Source organism: Antechinus flavipes, chromosome 2 (genome assembly GCF_016432865.1).
Source record: "Antechinus flavipes isolate AdamAnt ecotype Samford, QLD, Australia chromosome 2, AdamAnt_v2, whole genome shotgun sequence".
In the NCBI taxonomy this organism is placed as follows: Eukaryota; Metazoa; Chordata; class Mammalia; order Dasyuromorphia; family Dasyuridae; genus Antechinus; species Antechinus flavipes.
Genome location: NC_067399.1, coordinates 166,000,465 through 166,025,572, shown reverse-complemented (window position 1 = coordinate 166,025,572; position 25,108 = coordinate 166,000,465). Strand labels below are relative to the sequence as shown.

At 38.0% G+C, this 25,108-nt stretch overlaps 1 protein-coding gene across 2 annotated transcripts in view; it reads left to right on the top strand.

Moving 5' to 3' along the window:
- Window positions 1-14,692: 14,692 nt before the first annotated feature.
- Window positions 14,693-25,108, top strand: part of ISM1 (isthmin 1) — a 94,560-nt gene continuing 84,144 nt past the window's right edge. For both annotated transcript variants that reach the window (XM_051975911.1, XM_051975910.1), the window contains exon 1: window positions 14,693-14,927. In XM_051975911.1, the coding sequence (XP_051831871.1) occupies window positions 14,793-14,927 (135 nt within the window). In that variant the 5' untranslated portion in view covers window positions 14,693-14,792. The remainder of the gene's footprint in view (window positions 14,928-25,108) is intronic.

The following is a 25,108-nucleotide window of genomic DNA, read 5'->3' as shown; positions in this document are numbered from 1 at the left end:
TACCTTAACATTCCTCATATCTCTCTATTTCATTCACACATTCTCTACTCTTATCCCTCATCACATTGCACATGAAATGTCTTTTAATTAACCTTCCTTCTTCAGACTTTTGCATCCCCATTCTGTATCATATTATATATCATATCATATCAACCGAGTGTCCCAGTGAATCTTTGTAAAATATATCTGACAACATCTCTATCTCTTTTCTCTACCCCATAAAAAAGTCCTCCTTGATTCTAGGATAAAATACAAAACCCCCAGCCTACCATTTAAAACTGAAATTAAAATCTGATTTCTAATTTTCCAGTTATTTGGCATTACTCCCTTTCACACACTCTATTCCAGTAACCAGCTGTTTTCTTATACAATGATCTATCTTCTCCTTCTATATTTCTGTATAAGAGTTCCTTCATGTCTGGATTAATTTCCTTTATCACTTTTGCCTTTTAGAGTCTTTAGCTTCTTTCAAAGACATTTCAGGTGCTATATCTTTTATGAAGTCTTTCTGATGTGCTCCAGTTATTAGAACTAGCTTTGGAAATGACTTTTTATATCTTCTGTATTTATTGGCTTGTGTATGCATTGTATATTCCTTGTTTTAAACTCCTTAATAGCATGGACTCTGTTTTTTGTCTTTTGTCCTAAGCACTGAGCAGTGTGTTCATATTAAACACAATATTTGCTGAGCTGAATTGAATCTATGTAAATCAAAGTAACAGAATCATAGACTCTTAAGAGTTAAAATCCCAGACCAAAGTTAGAACTCAGAAGCCCTTTGGTTCCAAATCATAGCTGAACAAAAAATTCCTTCTATAGAGTATGTAACAAGTGCTCATCAAGTTTCTGCTTTTTAAGACCTCCAGTGACAGAGAGCTCACTACTTCCTGGGGTAAACTAGTCTACTTTTGGACAACTCTAATTGTAAGGCAAAATTTAAGCCACGGTTTTAGCTCCCAAATATGCCTTTTTTCCTATCTCTACCCCATTCCTAGTTTTCAGGAGCAAGTAGAAAAAGTTGAATTCCTCTTCCATGTAACAGAACGGAAAATTTTAGAAGGATTTCAAGAATTCTTAAAATATTCAAAATATTTGGAGACAGATATCATGATCCTAATAAGTCTTCTCTTCTCTAGGATAAACATGATTAGCTACTTCAATTGATTCTTATAGATATGATATCAAAATCCTTCATAATCCTGATTGCCCTCCTCTGGAAACATTGTAGGTTATCATTGTGGAACTCTAAAATATGGCACCCAGAAATAAAAACTGCATTTCATATGTAATCTAGGTAGGTAGGATATCATATCCCTAATTCTAGGGATCTTTGGGATCTACACTGCATTTCTTCTTGTAGCCTAAGAAGACATTAGCCTTTTTGGCTCTATACCATATTGTTGACATATTGAGCTTATGTGCAATTAAAACGCCTAGATTTTTTCAAGAAGATCTGCTTCCTAGCCACACCCAAACTTGCACTTGTAAAGCTGATTTTTTTAAGGCAAGTGTAATATTTTGTACCTACTACATTTTATGTTAATAAGATCATCTCCATGTTCTAACTTGTAAAGAGCTTTTTTGGATTCTGAGTCTATCATCTCATGCGTTAGTTATCCTACCTAGCTTTTTTTCAAATATGATAAGCATGCCATCTTTATATGTATCCAAGCCACTGATAAGAATGTCAAATAGAGCAGGACCAAGCACAACTCCCTGGGCATTGCCACAGGAGACTTCTTTTGCAAGTTGAAATTAAGTTGGTGCTTAGGATCTGTACAATTTACTAGTTGTGGATCTATAATGATAGTAACCTGAATTTACATAGCATTTTAAGGTTTGCAAATTACTTTAAAAATATGAGTTCATCCCATAACAATCTTTAAGAAAAGTGTTGTTATTATATCCACTTAACAAATGAGGAAACTGAAGCAAAAAGAAGTTAAGATATTTGCCCAGATCGCACAACTAGGAAGTATCTGAAGCCAGATTTGACCTTGCTTCCTGATACCAGGTCCAGCAACCAAATTGCCTCATATAACCCATCTCTCTCAAATGTTTTCACAAGAAGAGAATTAAAGACAGTCAAATGCTTAGCTAAAAATCTAAAGTTTAGCATTTACAAATTTGTTATAAATATCAATTGAAAAGGCCCACTCATAACTAAAATCAGGTCTGCAAAGAATCTGAAGAAAATCTCAACTAAGTAAGCAAGCCCCATCTTTCAAGTTGTTTGCTTTTTATGTGCACATGCATGCGTGTGCACATGTGTGCTGATTACGCCATCAAACATTCCATCAGAACTTTGCTAGGACTATTACTGTGACTGGAATGCCCTCCTCACTGTTGGGGCCAATTGGACTCTTTCCCATCCTTTAAAGCCCACTTCAAACAATATTTTCTCCAGGAAACTTTCATTCATCCTTTTATCAAAGTTGGTAACAATCTTCTCCCTCAGACCTCATATCTTTGTTTTGCAAGTCTGTGATGCAATTTTCTTGTGGTGTTATATATTATAGTTATCTGGATTTGGATCATTTTCCCCTACTTGTTTGTAAGCTTCATAAAGATGGAGAATGTTTCTTATCAAAACTTTGTATGTCCTCTAACACTCAGCATTGAATTTTCCATGTAGTAGGCATAAGGAAAGGCAAATTATATATAATATTGCATCATCTTATTTTGAAATTTTTCAACTTGGCAAAGTGATTTGAATAATAGTGGAAGCTAGATGGTACAGTAGATAGAGTGCTGGATCTGAAATCAAAAAGACCTAGGTTGAAATGATGTCTCAAATACTTACTAACTGTATGATCTTGGGAAAGTCACAACTTTTATCTTTCTCAGATTCCATATCTCTTAAAGGGAGATAATAGTAACACATACTCTAAGGGTTGTTGCGGGGATAAAAAGATATATTATTTGTAAAAATGCTTTGCAAACTTTTAAGTGCTGTATAGATGCTAGATATTATTATTATGGTTATGGTGAAAAATCAGTAGAATAAAAATATTGCCTCCATAATACCAAGATTATTTTTCCTGTTTTTTTAAAACTATTTACAGCCTTCAGAAAGAAATAGTTAATAAAAGGCTATCCTACAACTTTTAAGAATGAAAATACCACAAAAAGATACAGTTTTGTTTTTATGACACAGAGGAATAAAACTTTTATTCCAGCGAATGGATTTTTAAAAGCATTTATCATGTACAATGGCTACATAGAGCTACTTTAAAAAAAAGAAAAAAGCAAAGTTAGACAGCAGGTAAATAAAAGAAAAGCTTAATCTTTGAAAAAATCACAACTACCACACACTGAGTCCTCCAAAGAAGTGTAAACAGTGTTTTCATGTTTGTTTTCTCACCAGGCCATTTCTCATTTAACTTTCATCATCTTGTTTAGAGAGTGTACAGTGAGAATCTTCAGATTTCAGCTCTGACATCTGGCCTGCAAATGAAGCTCTCTGGAAAACACTACCCCCTCAATCACTGTGAACTCCTTAGCCACAAGCAGTGGTGGTTGGGGTTTTATATTTTTTACTAAAGATTTTTAGAATAAATTGGTCACTGAATTTTGAATGGGGCTCCTATTCCTCTTAATACATTTTAGTCTGTAAAGGAAACAGGTGTCAATAGACTCTTTTCCTTCTGCGAAGCTAGAGTATCATTAAATTCACTTGCAGATTAACTAGTTAGAGCTTGCTTCAAACATTACCCCACACAAAGCTATGAAATATACTATTCCAATTCACCAGATACCAGTAGTCAAAAAAAAAAGAGTTAAATTTTCCAAGCCTGCTAGCCTTTTTCTCATTTTACCAAGTCCCATTTAACTTCCCCAAGGTCCAGTTAGGTTCCTGGTATAAAACAAAAAAGCATCGTAAAGCTAAGGTATTTATGAAAAAAATCACCTAACATAGTTTTGATTAGTAGCACACCTTATGTTTTCTTTGCCTTACATAAGACTTGCCATAAGGGAGATTTGGGGCCAAGCATTAAGGGTCATTTGGTGGTACCTCCTTATAATAACAACCAATGCAACTAATTTACAAAGAGATTTCACCTTATGAGGGCAATCCTCTTAACTAATGTAGTCATAATTAATTGAATAGAAAAATTTGGTCTATACTGACAAGATTTTTGAGAGGAAGCATTTCATTGGCAAAAAGATGTAATGGTTTTCATCAAAAAAAAAAAATCTTCCATTCACACTGGTGACCATTTCATGATAACTCTATTAAAGACCTCTTCCAATGCCTCAACATGGTGCAAGGTTACCCTGTGTTATCAAAGGCTGGGCTAATGGAGGATAAGCTTTGGCAGGTCCTACCAAGTTAAAAAGCACTTAAGTCTAACCCTGCCAAAGGATTCTATGTCTATTGCCTCAGCTGAGTTTTGTTCAGAGAAGCTTACCTCCAAGTTAGTAATAGGAGAGTCAAGTTTTAAATGAAACAACCCTCAAATGCTATCTATAATTAAAAGCAAGGATGCTTTCTAAGTTCATGGAAGTGTTTACATCAATGAATTTCTGGTTTCCTGAAAAAATAAAATAACTTGCAATAACAAATACATTAAAATTCATCAAAATCTTCCTGTTTCGCACTACTGAATACCTCTCGTTCTTATAGAATTATTGTCAAATGAGTTGATTGGTTGTTGTCTTTTGTTCTTGAAGAGGACTAAAATGACATCATTCTGTTGTGATCAAGGAAGAGTACATCCAACTGTGGCTGATCAGATCAACATGAGTTTAGAAGACTCTACCATGCATTGGGAACAAATAGACCATATGTATATTTGGAGTAGAGAAGGCGCTAAATTTGTGAATCTCATGTTTCCTTTGTGCAACTGTGATTCTTGTGAGCTCATAGAGCTCAGCACCTTCTTTAATGCTGGGTGGTCTCGTGCCAGTAATTCCCATGTGTCACAATCAATTCCAAAGTTCTTCAAAGAGACTTTGAGAGTGTCCTTATATTGCTTCTTATGACCTCTGTGGGAATGCTTGCCTTGTGTTAGATCTCCATAAAACAGTCTTTTAGGCAAACACACGTTTGGCATTCCAACAACGTGGCCAGTCCATCAGAGTTTTATTCTCTGCGAATGTTTGGCAATTCAGCTTGAGACAGGGCCTCAATGCCTTGTACCTTAACTTGTCACGTGATCTTCAGAATCTTCCTAAAACAATTCAAATGGAAGTGATTCCATTTGCTGGCATGGTACTATTATCTATCTGGGTTTCAGAGTCACACAAAAATGAAATTAGCACAACAGTTCTGTAGACCATTAGTTTAGTAAGTAGTCTAATATCTCTTCTCTCCCAAGAGAGCCCCTCAATCACTGAATTAGCTCTAGCAATGCATAACCAACCTCATCATATATATGGACATTCCCTGGAAAACACACTGCCAAAGTAAGTTAATTTAAACATTCAAATTTCTCCACTTGCTATAACTGATAATTCTGTGGGTAGTGTGGTGCTGGCTGGTGGAGAACTTTTATTTTCTTGGTATTAATTTTCAAGCCAAAAACAAGCATAAGAGAATCAATCTACACTTTGCTGCATCTCACATCAGAGGCTGCACTGAGTGTATAATCATCTGCAAATAAAAAGCTAGTCACCAATTCTCCCTCCACTTTAGTCTTGGCTTGTAGCCTTTTCAAGTTAAATAGTATATTGTCAGTGCAGTAGCTAATTTTGATGCAGTTTCCATCTTTGCTGAAGGCTTCTGACAACACTGCTGAAAACATCATGCTAAAAAGAATGGGGACAATTCTATAGTCCTGCTTCATTCCATTGGTGACTTGGAAGTCACAAGAGCACTGTCCATTATCTAGAACTTATGCAAACCTATCCTCATGAAACCTACATGCAAAATTGACAAACTTGTCTGGGCAACAAAATTTTGCCATGATCTTTCACAAGCCCTTACAACTGAGAGTATCACAGGACAACCTATTATAACATATATTGTAAAGTAAGCAGTTTGCAAATGACAAAGCAACTCAGCATGATGGATGGAGTGCTGGACTTGAGATCAGGAAGATATAGATTTGAATTCTGCCTTGAACTTATATAGCTGTTTGACGTTGGGCAAATCAACTAACCTTTCAGAGTTTCTTTCTCTATAAAATGCAGATAATGATATTTGAAGCACCAGCAAAGGTATGTGTCAATTGTTATTATACAGATTGCATGATCATTACTATTATTGTTATATAAGGTCATAGATTTTGAAAGGGACCTCAGAGTGCATCAGTGTACCTTCCTCTCACTTACAAATGGAGAATACTGACATCCAGAAAGACTAAGTGTCTAGCCTAGGCAGCTAAGGGTTGTAATGGATAGAACACTGGACCTGGAGTCAGGAAGATCTAAGTTCAAATACCATTTCAGATACTTATTAGCTGTGTGATCCTAGGCAAGTCCCTTAACCTGTATCATTTTTTTTCAACTATAAAAAGGGGGAAATAACTGCTTCTGCTCCTTGCACTAGATTCCATCATGTACCCAGGCTGGGTATCTCTTATCCCTGAGCACCCCAGTCTTTTCAGCTTTTTTGTATGTTGTCTTTCCCCATTAGGTTGCGAGTCCTTAAGGCCAGGGACTGTCCTCCTTTTTTTAATTTGTATTGCTGATGTTTAGCATAATGTCTAATGTATTGTAGAAACTTGTTAAATATCTATTGATTGGCTGGTTTCAATGATCCCAATGTTCCTCAGGTCAAAAACTAACGTTTTAACACCAATTTCTCTGAATGATGACATATGATTATCAATCTTCTACCAAAATCTACAAGGAGCCTAAACTACAGAGGGAAACTAAATGACATTGGAGAGTGAGAAGAAGGGAAGGAGAGAGGACATGGGGGGGGAGGGTATAAATAGGCTGCAGAATATTTCAGTTAGGACCTAAGCACAAGAAGTAGCATAAGGGATATTATTCATAATTCTGGAAGGAAGGTGGACTGCTTATATAGCCAAAAGATAACAAAAAGGTTCCCAAAATGCTGCACTGAGATTTCAAGGGAACTGTGAATTTAGAAGGGACAAAGAAATACAGTTAACCTCTCAACAGCCTAAATTTTCGAGGAGTTTTGAAGAAGCCACGTATAAGAAAAGAAGGCTAGTAAATGACACTGAAAAAAAGTTTAGAAACTCAGAAATGCCTAAAATATATATGCCTAAAAGATAGTATTATATAACATCAACATATTTTTATCTTTTAATACCATAAATATGCACATTTTCTTCTTCTCTTATATGAAAGGAAGTCCAAAAAAATTTATGAGGACTTTCGAGATTGCAGGGGGCACTGCACCTTTAACCATCAGAATATGGAAAGGAGAACTGTAAATACTTCATTTTCATTAACCTTTGTTTTTTTTATATATAACCCTATTTTATTTAACATATTTTAAAAATTATTTTGAGAAAGAGGCTTCACCAAATGTCAAAGGAGTTCATGACACAAAATAAAGAATGACACAAAATAAAGAACTCTTCTTATAGATACCCATCTACTCAGTGAGTCACATTTTTTAAAACAATGAGAGCCACCAAAGAGAGCAGTAATCATATTTTAACTCTTTGTACCCCATCTCCTAGCTTATTTTCATACACATGATCTTGCCATTAGCTACAGTTGTCTCACTACCATGTTCATAAATGTTCAAATTCATTTATCTGATCACAATCCATCATGATTCCACTGCTCTATTTACCTTACAACCCCAAAACCCATTTCATGTGTTCACTAAACTTCATTCCTCACTCCTTCACTACCTATACCTCTCCTCCCTTCCCATTTTAGCACAGGGCTATTGTGAGGATAAAATGAAATAATATTTCTACAGTGCTTAAGACATACCTGGCAAATAGTGTTTAATAAATGCTTGGTTTTTTCCCTTCTAACTTTCCTTTCATATTAACCCACTGGTGAACTAATTCAACTCCCCAGTCTTCTTCTCTTGAATTTTTTGTTTCTTTATCTCATCTAAGATTTTGCCCTGCCCTAAATTACTCCTACTATCCACTGCTTTCATTCCTACTCACATACTATTGAATGAAGATGGAGAAAATTACAAAAGTGCGTTGAGTTTGTTACAAATTTGTGTTACATAATCTCAACTGGACCCTGACTATGGTCAAGACAACTCTTTTTCATGCCTTCCCAATTCCTATTCACACAGCTTATGTTCCAAATCTTTTTTATCCTTCATCATTCTATGACCAGGCTCTCATTACCTCATGTCTGAACTATTGTAATCTGCCTGCCTTGAGTCTCTCCCCACTGTAACTCAGCCTCCACCCAATGGTCAAAGTGATCTTCCAAAGTGCAAGTCTGATCATGCTACCTTTTCTAGTAAGTAAAATCTAGTAGTTCCCTATTGCCTCTAAAGCTCTGTATTTGACCTTTAAAGCTCTCCCTAACCTAGCCTGGTGCTATTTTTCACTTCCTTTTCTACCTTATATTCCCCACAAAGTACTCTGCAATCTGGTGATACTGGCTTCTTTACTGCTTCTTAACTTAAATACTCCATCTCCCTATTTCAGGCATTCTTACTTGTTGTTTCCCCATGCCTGGAATGCTTATTGCTGTTATCGTTCATTTGCTTTCAATCGTGTCTGACTCTTCATGACCTCATTTGGGATTTTCTTGGCAAAGATACTAGAGTGATTTTCCATTTCTTTATCCAACTCATTTTACAGATGAGGAAACTGAAACAAAGTGAGTTAAGTGACTTGCCCAAGGTGTCACAACTAGTAAGTGTCTGAGGCCCAGATTTTAATGCAGGAAGATGAGTCTTCCTGATTCTGGGACCAGCATTCTCCATTGTACTGCCTAGCTCTCTGCCTGGAAGGCTCTCTCTCCTCATTTGTGCCTCCTAGATTCCTTGGCTTTTTTTTTCATGTTTCAGTTAAAATCATACTTCTACAAAAAGCTTCTCTCTGCCTCCTTTAATTAATTTGTGCCTTTGCTCTTTTGATTATTTCCTATTTTTCTTCTAAGTATCATTTAGTTATTTTCATGTTCTCTCCCACACTTTTTCAGCGTCAGAACAACCTTATGGGATAGATACTATTATTATTCTCTTTATAGGCAAGGAAACAGGCTGAGAAAGGGAAAGTGACAGCCCAATGCTCTATCTACTGTGCCACCTCATTGCACCATCCGTGTTAAGTCCTTGAGAGCAGGATCTGACTTTGTCTTTGTTCAGTGCTAACACACAGTGGGCACTTTGTGCTAATTGACTGACTGAGAAATCCTAAATGTCTTACATTATCAGAGTAGGAATTTGAAAGTAGATTTTTCTTGCTTTCAAGTCCTGTGCTCCTCCTCAATATGGAATATTATAAAAGGTAGATGGATATTGGTGTTTGTTGTCCATCCATTCTCAAAGAGGACAAATGATATCAGGGTACTGATATTTTGACTTACAAGTGACTAGGATTTAAATAAGGCAGATATGTGCAGAACCTTCAATCTCATTCTCCAGAGTTGTCAGAGCCCAGTGGCAAGACATAGTTGGTTATTGCCCTTCATTCTCAAAGACAACCAAAATGACATCACTTTAGATGATTCAAGTTACAGTGTGTCCAATTATGGCTGATCAGACCTACAGTAGTTCGAAATGCTCTGCCACAAGTCAGACATAAACAGTCCATATGGGATTAGATGAACATTCTGCACATCTCTAGTTTCTTCTGGGCTAATTCAATTCTATTTTATTCCTGGAGCACAGCACCTTCTCTGATGAGGGCACTCCATGCTAGATAATCCTGTGCCATGTCTTCTATGTCATACAATCAATTCTAAAGTTCTTAAGAGATACTTGAAAGTATTTATTTTTATTTCTGTATCACTTTTTCTGACCAACTTGCCCTGTGTGAGTTCTCCATATAATTTTTTTTTGCAAAGAGTACATTTGCCTTTTGAACAATGTGGCAGACAGCAAGACATAAGTCAAGAGGATATAGCCAGTGGGGAGTGGAGAAAAACTTGGTCGTTTTAAGCTAAGGTCTTTCCCAGGTCTCAGTTGATGTGAAGCAAAGCCCATTCAGCAACTAAAGGGTAGGTAAGAATTGAGGCAAAAGATGCCCTACTTTCCCTTCACAAAAAAATCATTTTAGGAAATGAAAACCCTCAGTTCAAATCCTGCCTTGGACCCTTTCTTAACTGTGTGACCCTGAAAGAACAATTTATACGCCAATCTCAGTTTCCTCAAATGTAAAATGAGGATAATAATGACACCTACCTTACAAAGTTGTGGTGAGGCCAAATGAAACACTACATATAAAATTCTTTGCAAATATCAAAGTGTTATACTATTGTTATTATTACAACAAATCACTCTTTCCATATTTCATTTCTAACATGTTGATAACATGTTATAACTCTGTGATCTCAGTGATATAAGTAAAAACCCATCTATGACTTTCCATCCTCAGGGACTTTTGTCCATATTCTTCCAAAGGCTCACACAGAATATAATCTACATGATCTCATTTGATCTGCATAAGAGTCTTTTGAGGTTGGTGCCATTATTGTTCCTATTTTACACATGAGAAAACAGGCTCAGAGAACTGAACTGCCTTGTCTGGGGATCATTTGCTATCATTTGACACAGGAGAGTCAGAAAAATCTCATAAGATCACAGATTTAGAATTAGAAGGGATTTAGGAGATTACCTAGTCCAATCTCCTGTTTTCACAGCTCAGGACACTGAGGCTGAGAGAATTTAAGAGATTTGACCAAAGTCACAGGAGCTGAAAGCATTAAAAATTTGCAATAGAACATACCCCCTCCCTTAAGTGAGTAGTACACTTCCCTACAAATATTTACACCATTATCAGGATGAATACTCATGCATAGGTATCATATTTGAAAGACTCCTAGAGGTTTCTTAGGGAGGTCTTTCCCTATCAAATTATATCATCTCTCAGAAATACTCTCCACTTTCCTGTCTAGCCCTTTTCTGCAGGTTAACATTAGGCTAGGTTTTAATTACATTTCATCTAATCTCCAAATTACATGTACGCACATTATCTAAATTAAGATATTTCCTAAGCAAAGAATGGTTTAAAAAGGAATTTCTTTCAGAAAGATAAAATTTGACAAGGGAGCATTTTTCTTCATATATGATGATATTTGAGATGTTTCCCTCCCCCTCCCTTCCTGCTATGCCTGGTTATCCTTGCATCTTTGTGTTGAAAACTAAAAGATAGATTTAAAACAATGTTGCTGAAATTAGTGATTCATTATGACAAGCTTTTTGTGAAACATAAGATGCTGTGAAGGATAAATGCAACACAAAAGTATAGAGCATTTGGATTTTTAAAGCTTTGCCTAACTATTCATAAGAATTTCAAATTTGAACCTCTAAGCAAGAAAAAGCAAATACTAAATCAATAATTTATTTGGACTTTTAAAATAAAAAAAAATTGTGAACCAATTTTCCTCTTTTCATCTAAAGATTAAAATGGTGGCCATGCTTAGCAATTCTTGTTTTTGTGTGAAGAGGGTAAAATGAAATTGGGATTTTTGGATTTCCCAGTTTAAAGCAGGGTTAAATGACAATGATGACCCTGATTAAATAAACCTAGATAGAGTTAAAATCAGGAAATAGGTAAAGTTCAAAGAAAAAGACTTACCCAGATGGTGATATTCTTGTAGTTAATCCAATCCTCCATCTGAATAATAATTACAACTCCCTTCCCCAAGTGTACATTTTAAACTGCTCTGATGCATTTTTAAAAATTATTTTCTTTATAATCAAGAGTTTGACACTGCCTTATAGAAGTGATAACATGTTTGAGAAGGTTCCTTTATACATGGGAATTGAATGTTATGAAAATAGGAGATAAAAGAGAATGAAAAAGTCTGATTTAAATCAACCTGCTCAAGGCAACAGAAAACCATTTGTTCTATTGTCACAACATTACTTGACCCGGGATTGCTGGTTAGAGGAACCCTTGAAACTGTCTCTGATTTCCTTAGCTACTATAGAATCATAGTTTACTATTTTAATAGCTTATTTTGTGTGCTCATGCCTTGTCTTTGATTGTTTTTTCTCTTCTTTTAAAGTGATCCTAATTAGAAAACATAGAAGGGGGTCTTAGTGGAAGGATATGAGACACTATTGTGGTTCATCCTTTGATCTACCATCTGAACCAGGGCACACTATTGTTTCAGGGTATTCCTTCAGCCAGCCATCTGACAATTATTGACAATTTAGGGTTTTGAGTCTCAAATTTAGATGGCAAAAGACTGCCTTTCTGAGAGTTCCCTCTGCCTGGAAAAATAAAGTACAATCCCACAATACTGAAAAAAGAAAAAAAAAAAAAGGCATCACAGCGCTGGCTCTGTAAACACATTTTCAATCTTTTAATAAAATGAAGATTGAGATTTCAAGATGCTTCTGTACCTGAATCTAAAATTACCAGGTAGATTATGGGAAAAGTTAACTGTTAACTGGATATTTACAAAATTCTATGCTAAACAAGGAAACTTTTGGAATTCTGTATACACTTTGTGTTTTAATGCCTCTTCGGATTGAAAATGCTGAGCTTGCTTTTACAGGCAGAGTAATTAAAATTGTAGATAAACTTCCGTATAAGATGGTTTATGGGGTAGGAGGAAAAATTGGAGGTAAGGAGATGGAGGTGAGTAGGTAGAAAGTATAAATGATTTAGGGGTCGAACTTGGCGGGGGGGAAGTTTCAGGGGCCCTGATACGTCTTGGGATCGTGTTCTTACTCTGCGTAGGGGGCACTATTCAGACTGCGTAGGGAGTTTTCGAGTGGACTAGTATGGGGAGGTGGCCGAGAAGCTGCTGGAGAAAGCGACTAGGGGGAGGGGAAGTGATCGGCCTGCAATAGGAAGACGAGGAAAGGGGGGAGTGGGAAGGACAGCAAACCAGCGGAGGGAGAGTAGTATAAAAGCTTTAGACCAACGTGCTTTCGCGTCTCTAAAGCCCCAGCTTTAGTGGGAGGCAGCTAGAGGGATAGTTCGAAGAAAAGGAAGAAAGTAATCAGAAACAAAAAAGAAAAAGAAGACAAGAAAGCCGTGGTGAAGAGGTGACTGGAGAAGTGGAGCGTGCAGGGAGCACCCCAGAACCCGGAGAAGGATTCTGGGTACATGCAGACGACTGCTTCTACTCGCCCTTGGGGACAGAGTTCCTGCATTCCAGGAGAGAACGCTACTCTGCCCTCTTACTGGCGTTGCTGGGGAATGAGCGCTCTAGGGAAACCTGGGGTGGAGGGGTCTTCAGCGAAATGAGATTTAGCTAGATTTGCTGCTGCTTCGGCTGCTTGCGCTTTTTGCCCCCGGGTACCCAGGATGAGAGCTTCGAAGGTTACAGACTCCTCGGAAACCCGGAAAAGAGCAAAGAGTCCCATGGCTACTCCACCATCACTTGCCTGCTGAGTCCATCCCCCTCGACCCTCTGGAGTAGCAAGAAGCGGAGCTGAGCCGCGGGCCAGAGCAGGGAGAGTCCGGGAGGAACTTGCCTCCCGATACCAATCTCGGAGCAGCTACACCTGCCCCAGCTGGGATCTCCTCTCCGAAAAGACCTTGCCACTGGGACTTGGAAGGAGCGTCTAGACGCGTGGACCAGCGCTAGGGAAAGCGGGCCAGGGCTGCATAATAAGCAAGTGACAAGATACCTCTAAAAAGGCACTTTTAGCCTCGGGGGAGGGGTTGGAATGAGACACTCGATGGTGTGCTCCCCAAGACTCCAACCACTCTTTGCAAATAAAGGTTTCTAAAGTAATCCTATCTGCTCACCTCCCTACCCTAGCACACACATACCCTTACCACTGGCACAGAACTCAGCAGGATTTGAAAGCGTTTAAAGTTTGGAGCAGCAGCAGGAGGGAATATCCCATGAACACTACTACCACCGGTCAAAGTTAATCTCCTTTACCGATCCCTTCTTCTCCCCCTCCCCTTCCGACTCCAATAGTCCTCCAGAGATTAGCTCAGCTCTAGGGGGTGGATTGAACTCTCCCGGCTGAGCTCTGCCTTGGGCCACCTGGACAGACTTTAGAGTGGCGTGGGCTCCAACGAAAAAACTTTCCTCTCGCTCCCTCCCCCCTCTCCTGGGTGGGAGGGAAAGGAGACTAGGGAGAGACAGGGGGGAGGGAGGTGGTTTGCCGGGTGAGTGGTTTGGGGCGGCGAGGGAGATTGGGGGGAGAGTGAAGGTAACTAGTAGCTGAAGCCCTCCTCCTCCTCCTCTTCCTCTTCTCCCTGCCACTGCTGCAGCTGCTGCCACACTTGCAGGGCCCATGTGGACTCGGGGTCTCCAGTGCTTCTGCAAAGTCGCCTTAGCAGCCTGCTGGCCGCAGGGTGGCCACCGTGTCCAGTTCCCTAGCGCGGGCTCTCGGCAGCCCCCCGCCCCATTCCCCGTCCCCGTCGGGCAGCGCCGGGGTTTTCTCCGCCGGCTTGGACGCCCCCTGCCCCGCAGTGGCTCCGCCGTGGTGTGGCGGCGGCGGCGGCGGCTCCTCCTGCTCCTCCACCCCGTCCTCCTCCTCTCCAGCCCCGGCTGCGGCCGCCACCGCCTGCGCCTCCCCTAGCGCAGCGGATCCGGAGCGAGGGGGTCCCGCGGGGGCGGCGCTGGCAGCGGAGGAGGCGGGGGTAGCAGTAGCGGCGGCGGCAGCAGCGGCGGCCGCAGCAACCCCCGGAGCAGCCCCGGCCCAGACTCCGGCTCCACCCCCGCCACCTCCTCCGCCCCCGCCGCCGCCGCCTCTGCCACCGCCAGCCCCGCGGGGTCCTAAAGCCGCTCGGCTGAAGAGGATGGTCCGACTGGCTGCGGAACTGCTGCTGCTTCTGGGACTTTTGCTGCTTACCTTGCACATCACTGTACTGCGGGGTAACGGTGCAGACGGGCCGGACGCAGCCCCCAGCAACGCTAGCCACGGACAACTGCAGGTGAGTGAATCCCGGGCAGAACTCCTACCCCAGAGAAATTCTGGGGACTGGGGAGGGGGCGGGAAGGATGAAGAGGAGCGGCTGTCACGGAGGGGAAACGCGAGACAGAGAAGAGGATGCTTGAGGACTTGCAGCTGAGGTCCGAGAGAGTGGCCAGGAAATGCACTTCCTGCAAAGACTGAGCAGTTTAAGATGCCTGGTGTGTTTGGGGGAGAAGGACGAAATTGCCCTGGGGAGCTGTGTCTCTTGCAATTGTTCTGGCCTAAATGGGCAAGTAAATTGGGCAGGGGTGGGCTGGAGGTGGACCTGTGTTGGGAGGTAGGACGCACCATTAAACCGAGTAGGTTTGTGGATTAAAACGGACAGTGTTGAGTGCCCGGGATCATATAAATCAGGGGAGGTGGTGTCAAGGTTGTGAATGAGGACAAGGATGCTAGGTAAGACTGTTCAGGGAGGGGGCATTGGAATGCATAAAGCGGAGTGAAGGGAAAGGATGAGCCTACTGATCAGACCCTGGAAGAGAAGGGCTTTATTGAATAGTGGGAACAAGCGCTCAATATTCATAGCTTAGGGGTTTCGTTGATTCTAGGTTCTCGGGCCTAGAGGAGAGGCAAGAGAGAGGGAAAAATCGACTTTAATTTGGGGGGAAAGTAAGCCAGACCTGGAAATAGTGAACTGGGAGTGTCATGCGGCCCATTGGCTCTACTGGATAATCGGGCGCCTGCAAAGAACCCGACTGCCAATCTAAGAACACTGAATGAGTTCTTCACGGATCCTGCAAGCTCTACACGTTTCCTTACTGCCTGTTGCTTTTCAGCTCTGTTTGCATCCCTGGCCTGGAAAAACTTGCCACTTGGTGAAAGTGACTTCTGAAGGCAGTATTTAGACTTTAAAATTGGAAAGGAGTTTAAAGATTATCTAACTTAAATTCTTGTGTTAAAAAAGTGGAAACTGAGGTAAGGGTGATTTGCTCAGGTTACACAGATAACAAAATCTCCATGGCAATTTAGGTCCCACGGACCCTGAATTCAATGCATTTCTCCCTGCCCTCTCCCTTTCTAATTGCCCTGGGTATGTTAAAGATACACCTTTTCCCATTTTCTGATGGGAAGAAAGGATGACAAAGATAGTTTTAGAAGAAAGGAAGTTGGGGGATTCCTTGTCATCCCTGTACCTGTCATCCCTGCCTTCTAAGCTTCTAGAATCAGATTCATCTATTAGGATTCTCTATGAACTACATAAATTATTTTCCTTAGATCACCTTCCCAGTAGTTGCATTGATTTAGATTTTCTTCTCCCCTACAACAATGGGGGAACGAATATGGGAGTAGTGTAATATGATGAAAGAATGGGTTTGGGAGAGAGGTGGTATTGAATGGAATGGATGCAAATTCCCATTTCACACTAAGTAAATGCACATGTCAAGGCTGTTTCTGACATAATTTGACTCCCCCCCCCCTTTATAATTCCCAAAAAGCACCTACTTTTTTAGGGCTCGTTTATGACACTTGACAAATCAGTCATATGGATGGAAAGACATGTGCAATAATGTCCAAGAAGCCACTTGGGATTTCTCTTAGGCCTTCTTCTTTTAAGTTATCCAGGGCCAACCCTACTGGGCTTCCAGATTTCTAGCTCTCAGGTCCCTTGGGGATAATTAAGATTAAATATTATTCAGATAGGAGTACTTTTGACTACACCTTAACCTGCCCTCTTCTAAGAAAGTTTTTATATATGTATAAAAAGAATTTTTTTAAGGGAGATTGAACGGTAAGGGTAACTTTACTGATTATCAGTAATATACAAATTCTCTAAAAAATCAGAAAAGTTTGTTTTAACCATTGAAAATGTCCTCTAAATCTCAAAGTCCTTTGAAATTTAGGTAGTTCTGAAATTTTAATGACTTCCTCTACCCTATTTTCTTTTTATTCTGTTCACTGTTCATTGTCAATTCACCTGACATCACAATTACTGTAGCAAAATCTAGGATAATACATTATTTAATAGATGACAGTTAAGGCTTTTCAAGGACTTGACCACAGATGATCTTCACAACAATCTTTGTGAGTTTGGTATGAATATAATGTAAGCAAACTTATAAGCTGAAATGTCTACTTGTTTAACATTATTGGAACAATTTTTAATATCTTCAAGATTTCTGGTAATCATATTTTCTCCATGATGCTTTCTTTCCTCATAGACTCATGAAAAGCCATAAAAAATGATGTTCTGTGGAAAAGTAAATTTGGCAGGTTTCTTTATGAGGTGTTTGCTATCATTAGAATAACCTTGAGTTTGCCTTTTCTGACAGGCCAGTAACATAATGAGAGAAACAGCTGAAGAAATGGGAAGGTGTGGAGCAGAGGAAAGGGGGGGAGGGAAAATGTGGATGTTATTCTCCAAAGAGGGGAGTGGTGGGAATTAAAGTGGCATACTAAAGGGTAAAGAGATAGAGGATTTAAGACGCATGTTTTTCCGAATTTCTTGGATACAAAATTGCTAAAAGCAATACGTTGAATCTTTTGAGAAGTACTATAACCATGTTTTTATTATGTTGTGTGCTAAATATAAAGACTTCTCCTAAGCAACATGATGAGTTTAACAGCTTGGTTCATATTTCCCCTCATTTTGTCCTTTGTTATAAAATTTTATATTCTTCCTGACTGAATGATATTACAGCAATTTCCTTGGCTATCTTACTCTATAAAGGCATGAAGAATAGTATCAGGCCACATGGAGGGATCCTGACCTAAAGAAAGAAAGAAATGCTTTCAGAATAACAGACAAGATTTTTAAAATGTAAATTTTGAAGTAGCAGGTATATTTCAAAATCTCAACTAGAGGCAGACTTGTCCTTTTGACAACCACAAAAAAACAGCCTATATACGAGGCATTTGTAGGCAATGCATAAACAAAGTCAAAAAACAAAACCAATCCCTACTCTCAAAAAGCATCCCTTTTTCTGGGCATGGGAATTGAGGAGGATAACATGAACATAGTAACAGAAAGATAGATAGATAGATAGATAGATAGATAGATAGATAGATAGATAGATAGATAGATAGATAGATAATATATACATATAGTTAAAACAAAGTAAATGGGGAATGGAAAGGAGGGTTTAGGAAAGGCTTCCTATAGAGTTCCTATGGAACTTGAGCTGACCTTTAGATAGAGCTAGGAATTCCAGAAGGCAGAGGGAAGGGGATAGTATTCTAATCATTAATATTTATATTCTAATCTATCTAAAGGCATAGAGACAGGAAATGGAATGTTAGGAACTGGAAACTGCAAATAGAAGTTTGGTTGAAATACTGAAAATATGAAGGATACTACTCACAATCAGTGATGAAATCAATCCAGAGATAGCTTGAAGCCAAATTCTGAAGAGCTTTAAATGTCACACAGAGGAGTTTATATTTTGTATTTGTATTATTTCACTTTTCTATCCATTTATTAATAAAATAATGTCAATTATTCCTAGATAGGGACGCTCGGTGAGTCATCTCTTAGCTATCAAAAACTTTTGTTAAAAATTCTACATAATGAGGCAGCTAGATAGTATACCAATGCTGCATTCAGGAGGACCTGAGTTCAAATTGGACCTCAGGTACTTAACACTAGTTGTGTGACTCTGGGCAAGTCACTTAACCCCAAATGCCTTGCCCTTTCCCCTCCAAAGAAAAAAGAAAAAAAGAAAAATCTTCCCTAATATCAAGCTAGAAAGCATATACCTACTTTTTTTTGCATTGTTTTAAAAAAAAATAAAAACAAAACTATGAAGGTAGAAGCTAGAAGGAATTATACCAAAGGATCGCTATTTACATAAATGGAAGTAAAATTAGCCATCATTTTGAAAGCATACTTCTATATAAGATCTGTTGTTTTTGGCTACTGAGACTTACAAGTTGTCTAACAGTAGTCAAGATTATTTATACACTTGCCTAATTTGTTTTTGTGATAACTGAAGTATTCTTGTATTCCAATGCTGTAAAATGTTTAATCTGGTCATTTTTCTATCTTTGACATAAGGCAAAGAATATTAATCCTATTAACCATTCACCTTTGTTAAAAAAAAAAAAATCAACCTATACTGAAAAAAAGAACTATTTACAATTATTGGGAAAATTGAACTTGGAGTTATAAGAACACACACACACACACACACACACACACACACACACAGCCTTGTTGTGATTTTTTAATCCTGTGTATAGCTTCTTTGTACAAATTTGTTTATATTTGTTGTCCCCCATTGGACTGTGAGCTCCTTGAGGTTAAGGATTGCTTTACTTTTCTTTGTATCCCTTGTGTTAGGCTAGTGTTTGGCTCAAAGAAGGTGCTTAATAAATGTTAATTGACTAACTATATTGGCAGGCTAAATGAATTCTGGAGTACATCTGCAGTATTTTCTTCCTTCTCTTGATACTTATATGACCCTTGGTCAAAACTCCCTGGGATTCAGCATCATCATCTTTAAAGTGAGGAGGTTGGACTAAATAGCCTCTGAGTTCTTTTCCAGATCTTTCTGCATCTCTCTTTGTCTTTATCTTTGTCTTGTCTCTCTCTGTGTCTCTTTTTCTGTCTGCCTCTCTGTATCCCTTTTGCCTTGTTCTCTATCTCTCTACATTTACGTATGTGTGTGCATATATATATATATATGCACACACACACACATATATGTAAAGGTATATCTGCATGTGTGTTTATATGATATATATGTGTGTAAAATCTCTTTATATATCTATGATTCCATGGGGTTATTTTGAACATTTTTTTAAACATCTTTGTCCCATCTTTTAAAAGTAATTTACCTTTTTACCTAGAATTAAAAGTTTAAGTTCACTGTCAAAAGCTAAAAGCTACCAAGTTTGTTACTGCTGAATTTTCAATGCTTGGAACAATGGTGTTTTTATTTATTTAGTTTTGCTTTAGTTCCTCCCACCCTGCAATTATAAGGATGTTCTGGCCATCACCAAGATACCAGATGGTAGCTCCTACTAAACTTCATTCAAATTTATAAATAAACTTGAGCAAACTTTTTTAAAAAATCAATACAGAAATCCTTTTTTAGAGTTCACAGTTAAAACTCTTTACCTCTATATTATCATTTCTTAGCCTTTCCTTAAAAAAACTCTTTACCTCTGTGTTATCATTTCTTAACCTTTCCTTAAAAAAAATCAATACAGAAATCCTTTTTTAGAGTTCACAGTTAAAACTCTTTACCTCTGTATTATCATTTCTTAGCCTTTCCACAAACAAAACTAATTACTTGGCTTTCATGAAGCAATATAAACTTCTTTCAAATTTTGTGGGAAAAGCTCCTCACATCTTTTTAATATTCAGTTTTCCAGGGTTAGGACTTGGTCAGCATTAAAATCCCCTCTAGCTATTCTCCAAGTCCAGAGTCTCTTCTTTGCCATTCTCTCCCTTTCTCAATAACATATGGGAAAAACTGCAAGGAAGATAAGAAAGAGATACAGTCTTCATGGATGTCTTTCTGGCTTTCTGCTCTAAGAGATGTTCTTTATTTGAACTAGGAAGACAAAAGACTGTCCTTCTGCTTAAAATCATAGGTCTCCCGATTTCAAACACCTATTTTTTTTTCATTTTGCTCCCTAATTATTGAGGAATTCTCTTCCTTCTCTTCTTTATGTTTGGATTGTTTATTTGACTTTCATTTATCTATATGCTGATGCCCATTTTCAGGTCTGCCTGATATTGCTCAGCCACCCTTAACAACTTGCTTGTTTTACAAACTGTCTTGGAAAATTTAAAGGGATCACATCCCCTTGTGACAGGACACTTCAAAAAGAAAACAAACAAGTTTCACTCTGCTCCTAACCTAAAAGTGTGTGGGGTTTTTGTTTCTTCGTGCAATAATACACCATATTGTTGGCATTTTTCATCTCCTCCTACCAGATTGTCAAGGAAATGGGTGTGTATAATCACCAATGACACGTACAATATGGACAACTTCTATGGCTTAATATGTCATTGAATTTCTGGGAATTTCCTCCTCCTTGATTTTCACAAAATTTCAATTCAAGCAACATTTCTTAAGTTCTTACAAGTTTTCCTAAATTTAGTGGAACAATTTAATTTCTAAGTTGGACTGTTCTAAGTTTGGAAGCTAAAAGAAATCTGAGTATAATGTCTCATAAATATAACCTTTTTCACTTTTGATTCATCTCCAGTGTTTTCAACAACTCTCCTTGACAAAATGTTTCCCCCCTTATATATTTAACTTTAGTATTATATGTTACAATTTGATTCTTTTTTTCCCTTCTGCAGTGGGAAATATGAATAACCATTCTACCTTCTCCCAATTCTTTTTTTTTTTTTAGAATTAGGTAGTGCAAGTCTTCTCATTTTATAGATTAAAGAAATAAGCAGTGGGCTTATTTCATAATCTTTTGATCATCTTTGTGGTTCTTTCATTTCTGCCCCTCCTTGCGAGGACATCTTACTTTTGGAAGGCATTGCTCAGAGTTTGAATTCTATATGCAGAAAAAGGTAATATTAACATTCCCTTTTCCAATATCAACCAAGGATTTTTTTTTCTTATTTATCTCTACTATATACAGTGCCCTAAATGACATAAATTTGTTTAGGGGAAGGAAAGTCCTAAACTTATTTTGTGTGCAGAGAAAATGCAGAAAAGGGAGACTGGTTAATATAATTGATAATACTATTTGGTTATTTGTAATAATAATTGGTTAATATAAAACCACCAGCTTTTTTTCCCTTCTCATTCTCAGTCTTATCATTTTTCTGTAAGTACTCTAAATGATTCTAAAGACTCTTTTTTATTACTTTCCATGATCTGTTCTTCTTCTGACTTAATCTGACCACTTGTTTTTAAAAGCTCTAACAAAAGATAATAAATGGGGTAGGATAACCCTCCCCATTTAAAACAACTCAACAAACATTCCCTAGTATGTTGTGTTTTCATTTATCTTTATGTGTGAGCAATAATATTTGATGATAGTTATGCACAAGAGTGATAAAGTTATAGAGAAAGTCCTAGGGATAGAGATAATGGCAGAGTTTCACTTCAGTCCTTGATGGCCCATCCAAAGCTTTATGTAAGAATTGTAGGTTGCTATTAACAAGGGTGCAATTAATGTGATTTGAGTCGAAAGGTACTTAAGGCTATGTCTGCAATGGGATGTTATAATCCCTAACAGAACTATTTTAGAGAGAATTCCCAAATTTCAAGTGTCAAGGGTAATACCTGCAATTTGGGAAGTCTTAATATAGTCCTGTTTTTGGAGGTGACGAGTCATGTATCTTTGGAGAAACTGAAATGTGGTCAGTTGTTTTTGGTTGACAGGATGGGTAGTGGTGGGGAGTCCCCATTTGTGAGTGGGAACATTTGCTATTTTCAGAAAGAGACAGCCCAGGGTTCCTTGATAAATATAGCACATCAACTCCCCAAACACAGACTTGTATGTGTCATTTGTGAAGTGGCAAGAAGGTAAAACAAGCCAATGGTGTTGACTACATCTTCCACAGCCTTGGGGACACTTCTGGGATATTTCTTTCCATGAATTCTGTTACCCCAAACCAACTTCTATGGTATTCTTTCTATTCTTCCTAAATCTATATTGTCTATGCAGTAGTAGCAGGCAATACCACGCATGTAGAAAAGGACATTGTCAGGTTTATAGAAAATATAATAGTCCTACTCCCTTAAATAATTTTTACATGACTACTCATTTTAAAAATGACCATTGCATCCACTACACTGAAATGTTGTGATTGTTCTCCAGTGTTGTTGTTGTTGTTTTCAGTCATATCTGACTCTTCCTGATCCCATTTGGAGTTTTCTTGGTAGAGATATTGGAATAGTTTGTCATATCCTTCTCCAATTCATTTTATAGATGAGGAACTGAGGAAAACAGGTTAAGTGACTTGTCCAAGATTAGCTAGTAAATATCTGAGGCTAGATTTCAACCTGGCCTGTCACTTTATTCTCCTAGCTACCCTACACTGAGGTAGGACATTGATCAACAGTGATGGTGAACATAACACTGAAACTTTGTTTAACATTTTTTCTATACTTTTTCAGTGGGAATGATTTGTGTAAGAAAGATCTGTGAAGACAACAGATTATTTTAATTTCTCACTGTGTGATAGAAGCAATATGAGACTTAAAATAAAAAGAACTGGGTTCAAGTCCCACTAACTTTTTGCTACGTGACTTCAGTCAGATCATCTAATTTATTGCAATAGGCAATTATAAGCAGCCACTATTTGCCCATTGCTGTTCCATGAATTGATAATAGAAAGAGTTCCTCTTTTTATTATTGGAAACTATAGCAATATATACATAGGTAAGCAGATACAAAATAGTTTGGAGGAATTAAATAGCAACTGAGTCAATAACTTAAGACCTGGTGAGGGTAGTGACTCTGATTCAAGCTTTGAAGGAAGTTAGAAATTCCAAAAGGTGAAAAGAAAGAAGGCATGGGAGCAGCCTAGGAAAAGGCATGGAGATACAAAATGGACTATCAGATGTGAGGAACCACAAATAGGCCTGTCTGGCTAGACCACAGAGTTTTTGAAGAGTTTTCTATAATTTAGAAAGATAAGAAGGGGAAATTCTGCTAAGGGCTTTAAATGCTCAACAAAAATTTGTGTTTTTTAGTAGAATCATTAATGAACCACTGAACAAAGAAGTGACATAGACCCATGCTTTAGAAATATTAATTTGGCAATTTAGGGGAGAATGGATTAGGAGAGGAAACTAATTAGATTATTTCACTAAACCAGATAAGAGGTGAAGGAGGTCTCATTTAGATTGGTGGCCATATGAATGGAGAGAAAGAGGGTAGATGAACATGTTGTGATAGAATCCATGAAGTTTAGAGACTAATCCTCAATTTTCCCATCTGCAAAATAGGGATACTCTTATTATCTATCTCAAAAGGATAAGAGTACCATGCAAAGGGAAAGTGCTAAGTATGTTATTTTGATTTGATAAAAGTTGCTAATAATAATAGGTCATATTCATATAATACTTTGTAATTTACCAAGCATTTTTCCTATAGCACCATTGTCAGATAAGGGGCACAAAAATTTCCACCTTATGGATGGAAGGGGGAAAAACCATTCAGAGATAATCATACATGCTTTTTACAGAATGTACCATTGTTTCACTTGAAGTTCAAGTCAGCAAACACCTGTGTATATGAAACATTGTTCAAGGAATAGCAGATACAAAAAAGGGATACTGTCTCTCCCCTCAGGGAATTAATGATCTCCTAGGAAGGGTGTGCTGGGTAGAAATGATTATAATAGAATGTAGAAGGGAAAAGTGGCATCCAGATAAAGTACTATAGGAGAATTTGAAGAGGGAGCACATACTTATAGTAGGGAATTAGTGGACTTTATGGAGAAGATAACATGTAAACTGAGCTTGAAAAGAAAAGAACATATGGAGATGGGAAATAGTAAGAGTCAGTAAAACAGAACACTGAACATGATATTGGGAAGACTTGATTTCAAATCCTGCTTTAGGCAATTAAAAGCAATTAAAAAGGGAAAAAAAAACACCACAAACCTTTGGACTAATTACTTAACCTCTGTGTACATCAAGTTCCTTATCTATAAAATGAGGGGGACTGGACTCAACGACTTCTGAGGGCCTTTCCAGCTCTAAATGTATGATTTGGTAAGACCAGAGATGATTCAAAATAAAAATACTTTTTAATTTATTAAGTATTACCATTTTTAAAATCTGAAAACTGCTGTCCAAAGGAATTTCAAAATCTGAATAATCTTACAGTGTCCAGTTCTTGAGTTATTTAATTTCTATATGTAGTTGTTTATATGATAGAAGGAGAAAGATGTTTAACAAAAGTTAAACCACCTGTATTCAGAACTGTTGCTTCTCTTCCCCATCCTTTTCCATCAATTGACAAATTAGTTGCTGGTATCTTTCTTCCTATGGACTCCATGCCTTATTTCATTCCCAGTAAAAAGGATAAGGAACAAAATCTCCATGTTCTAGACCACCATCTACCTTACAATCTAATAATTTGGAATTAGGTTAAGAACACCAAAATAAATTTAGAAACAAGTTTTGGGTAGAATCCTTTGATTTCTCAAAATATATAATAATGAAAATTGATACATGTTTGTAGGGAGATACATTTCATGAGATAAGGAGAGTG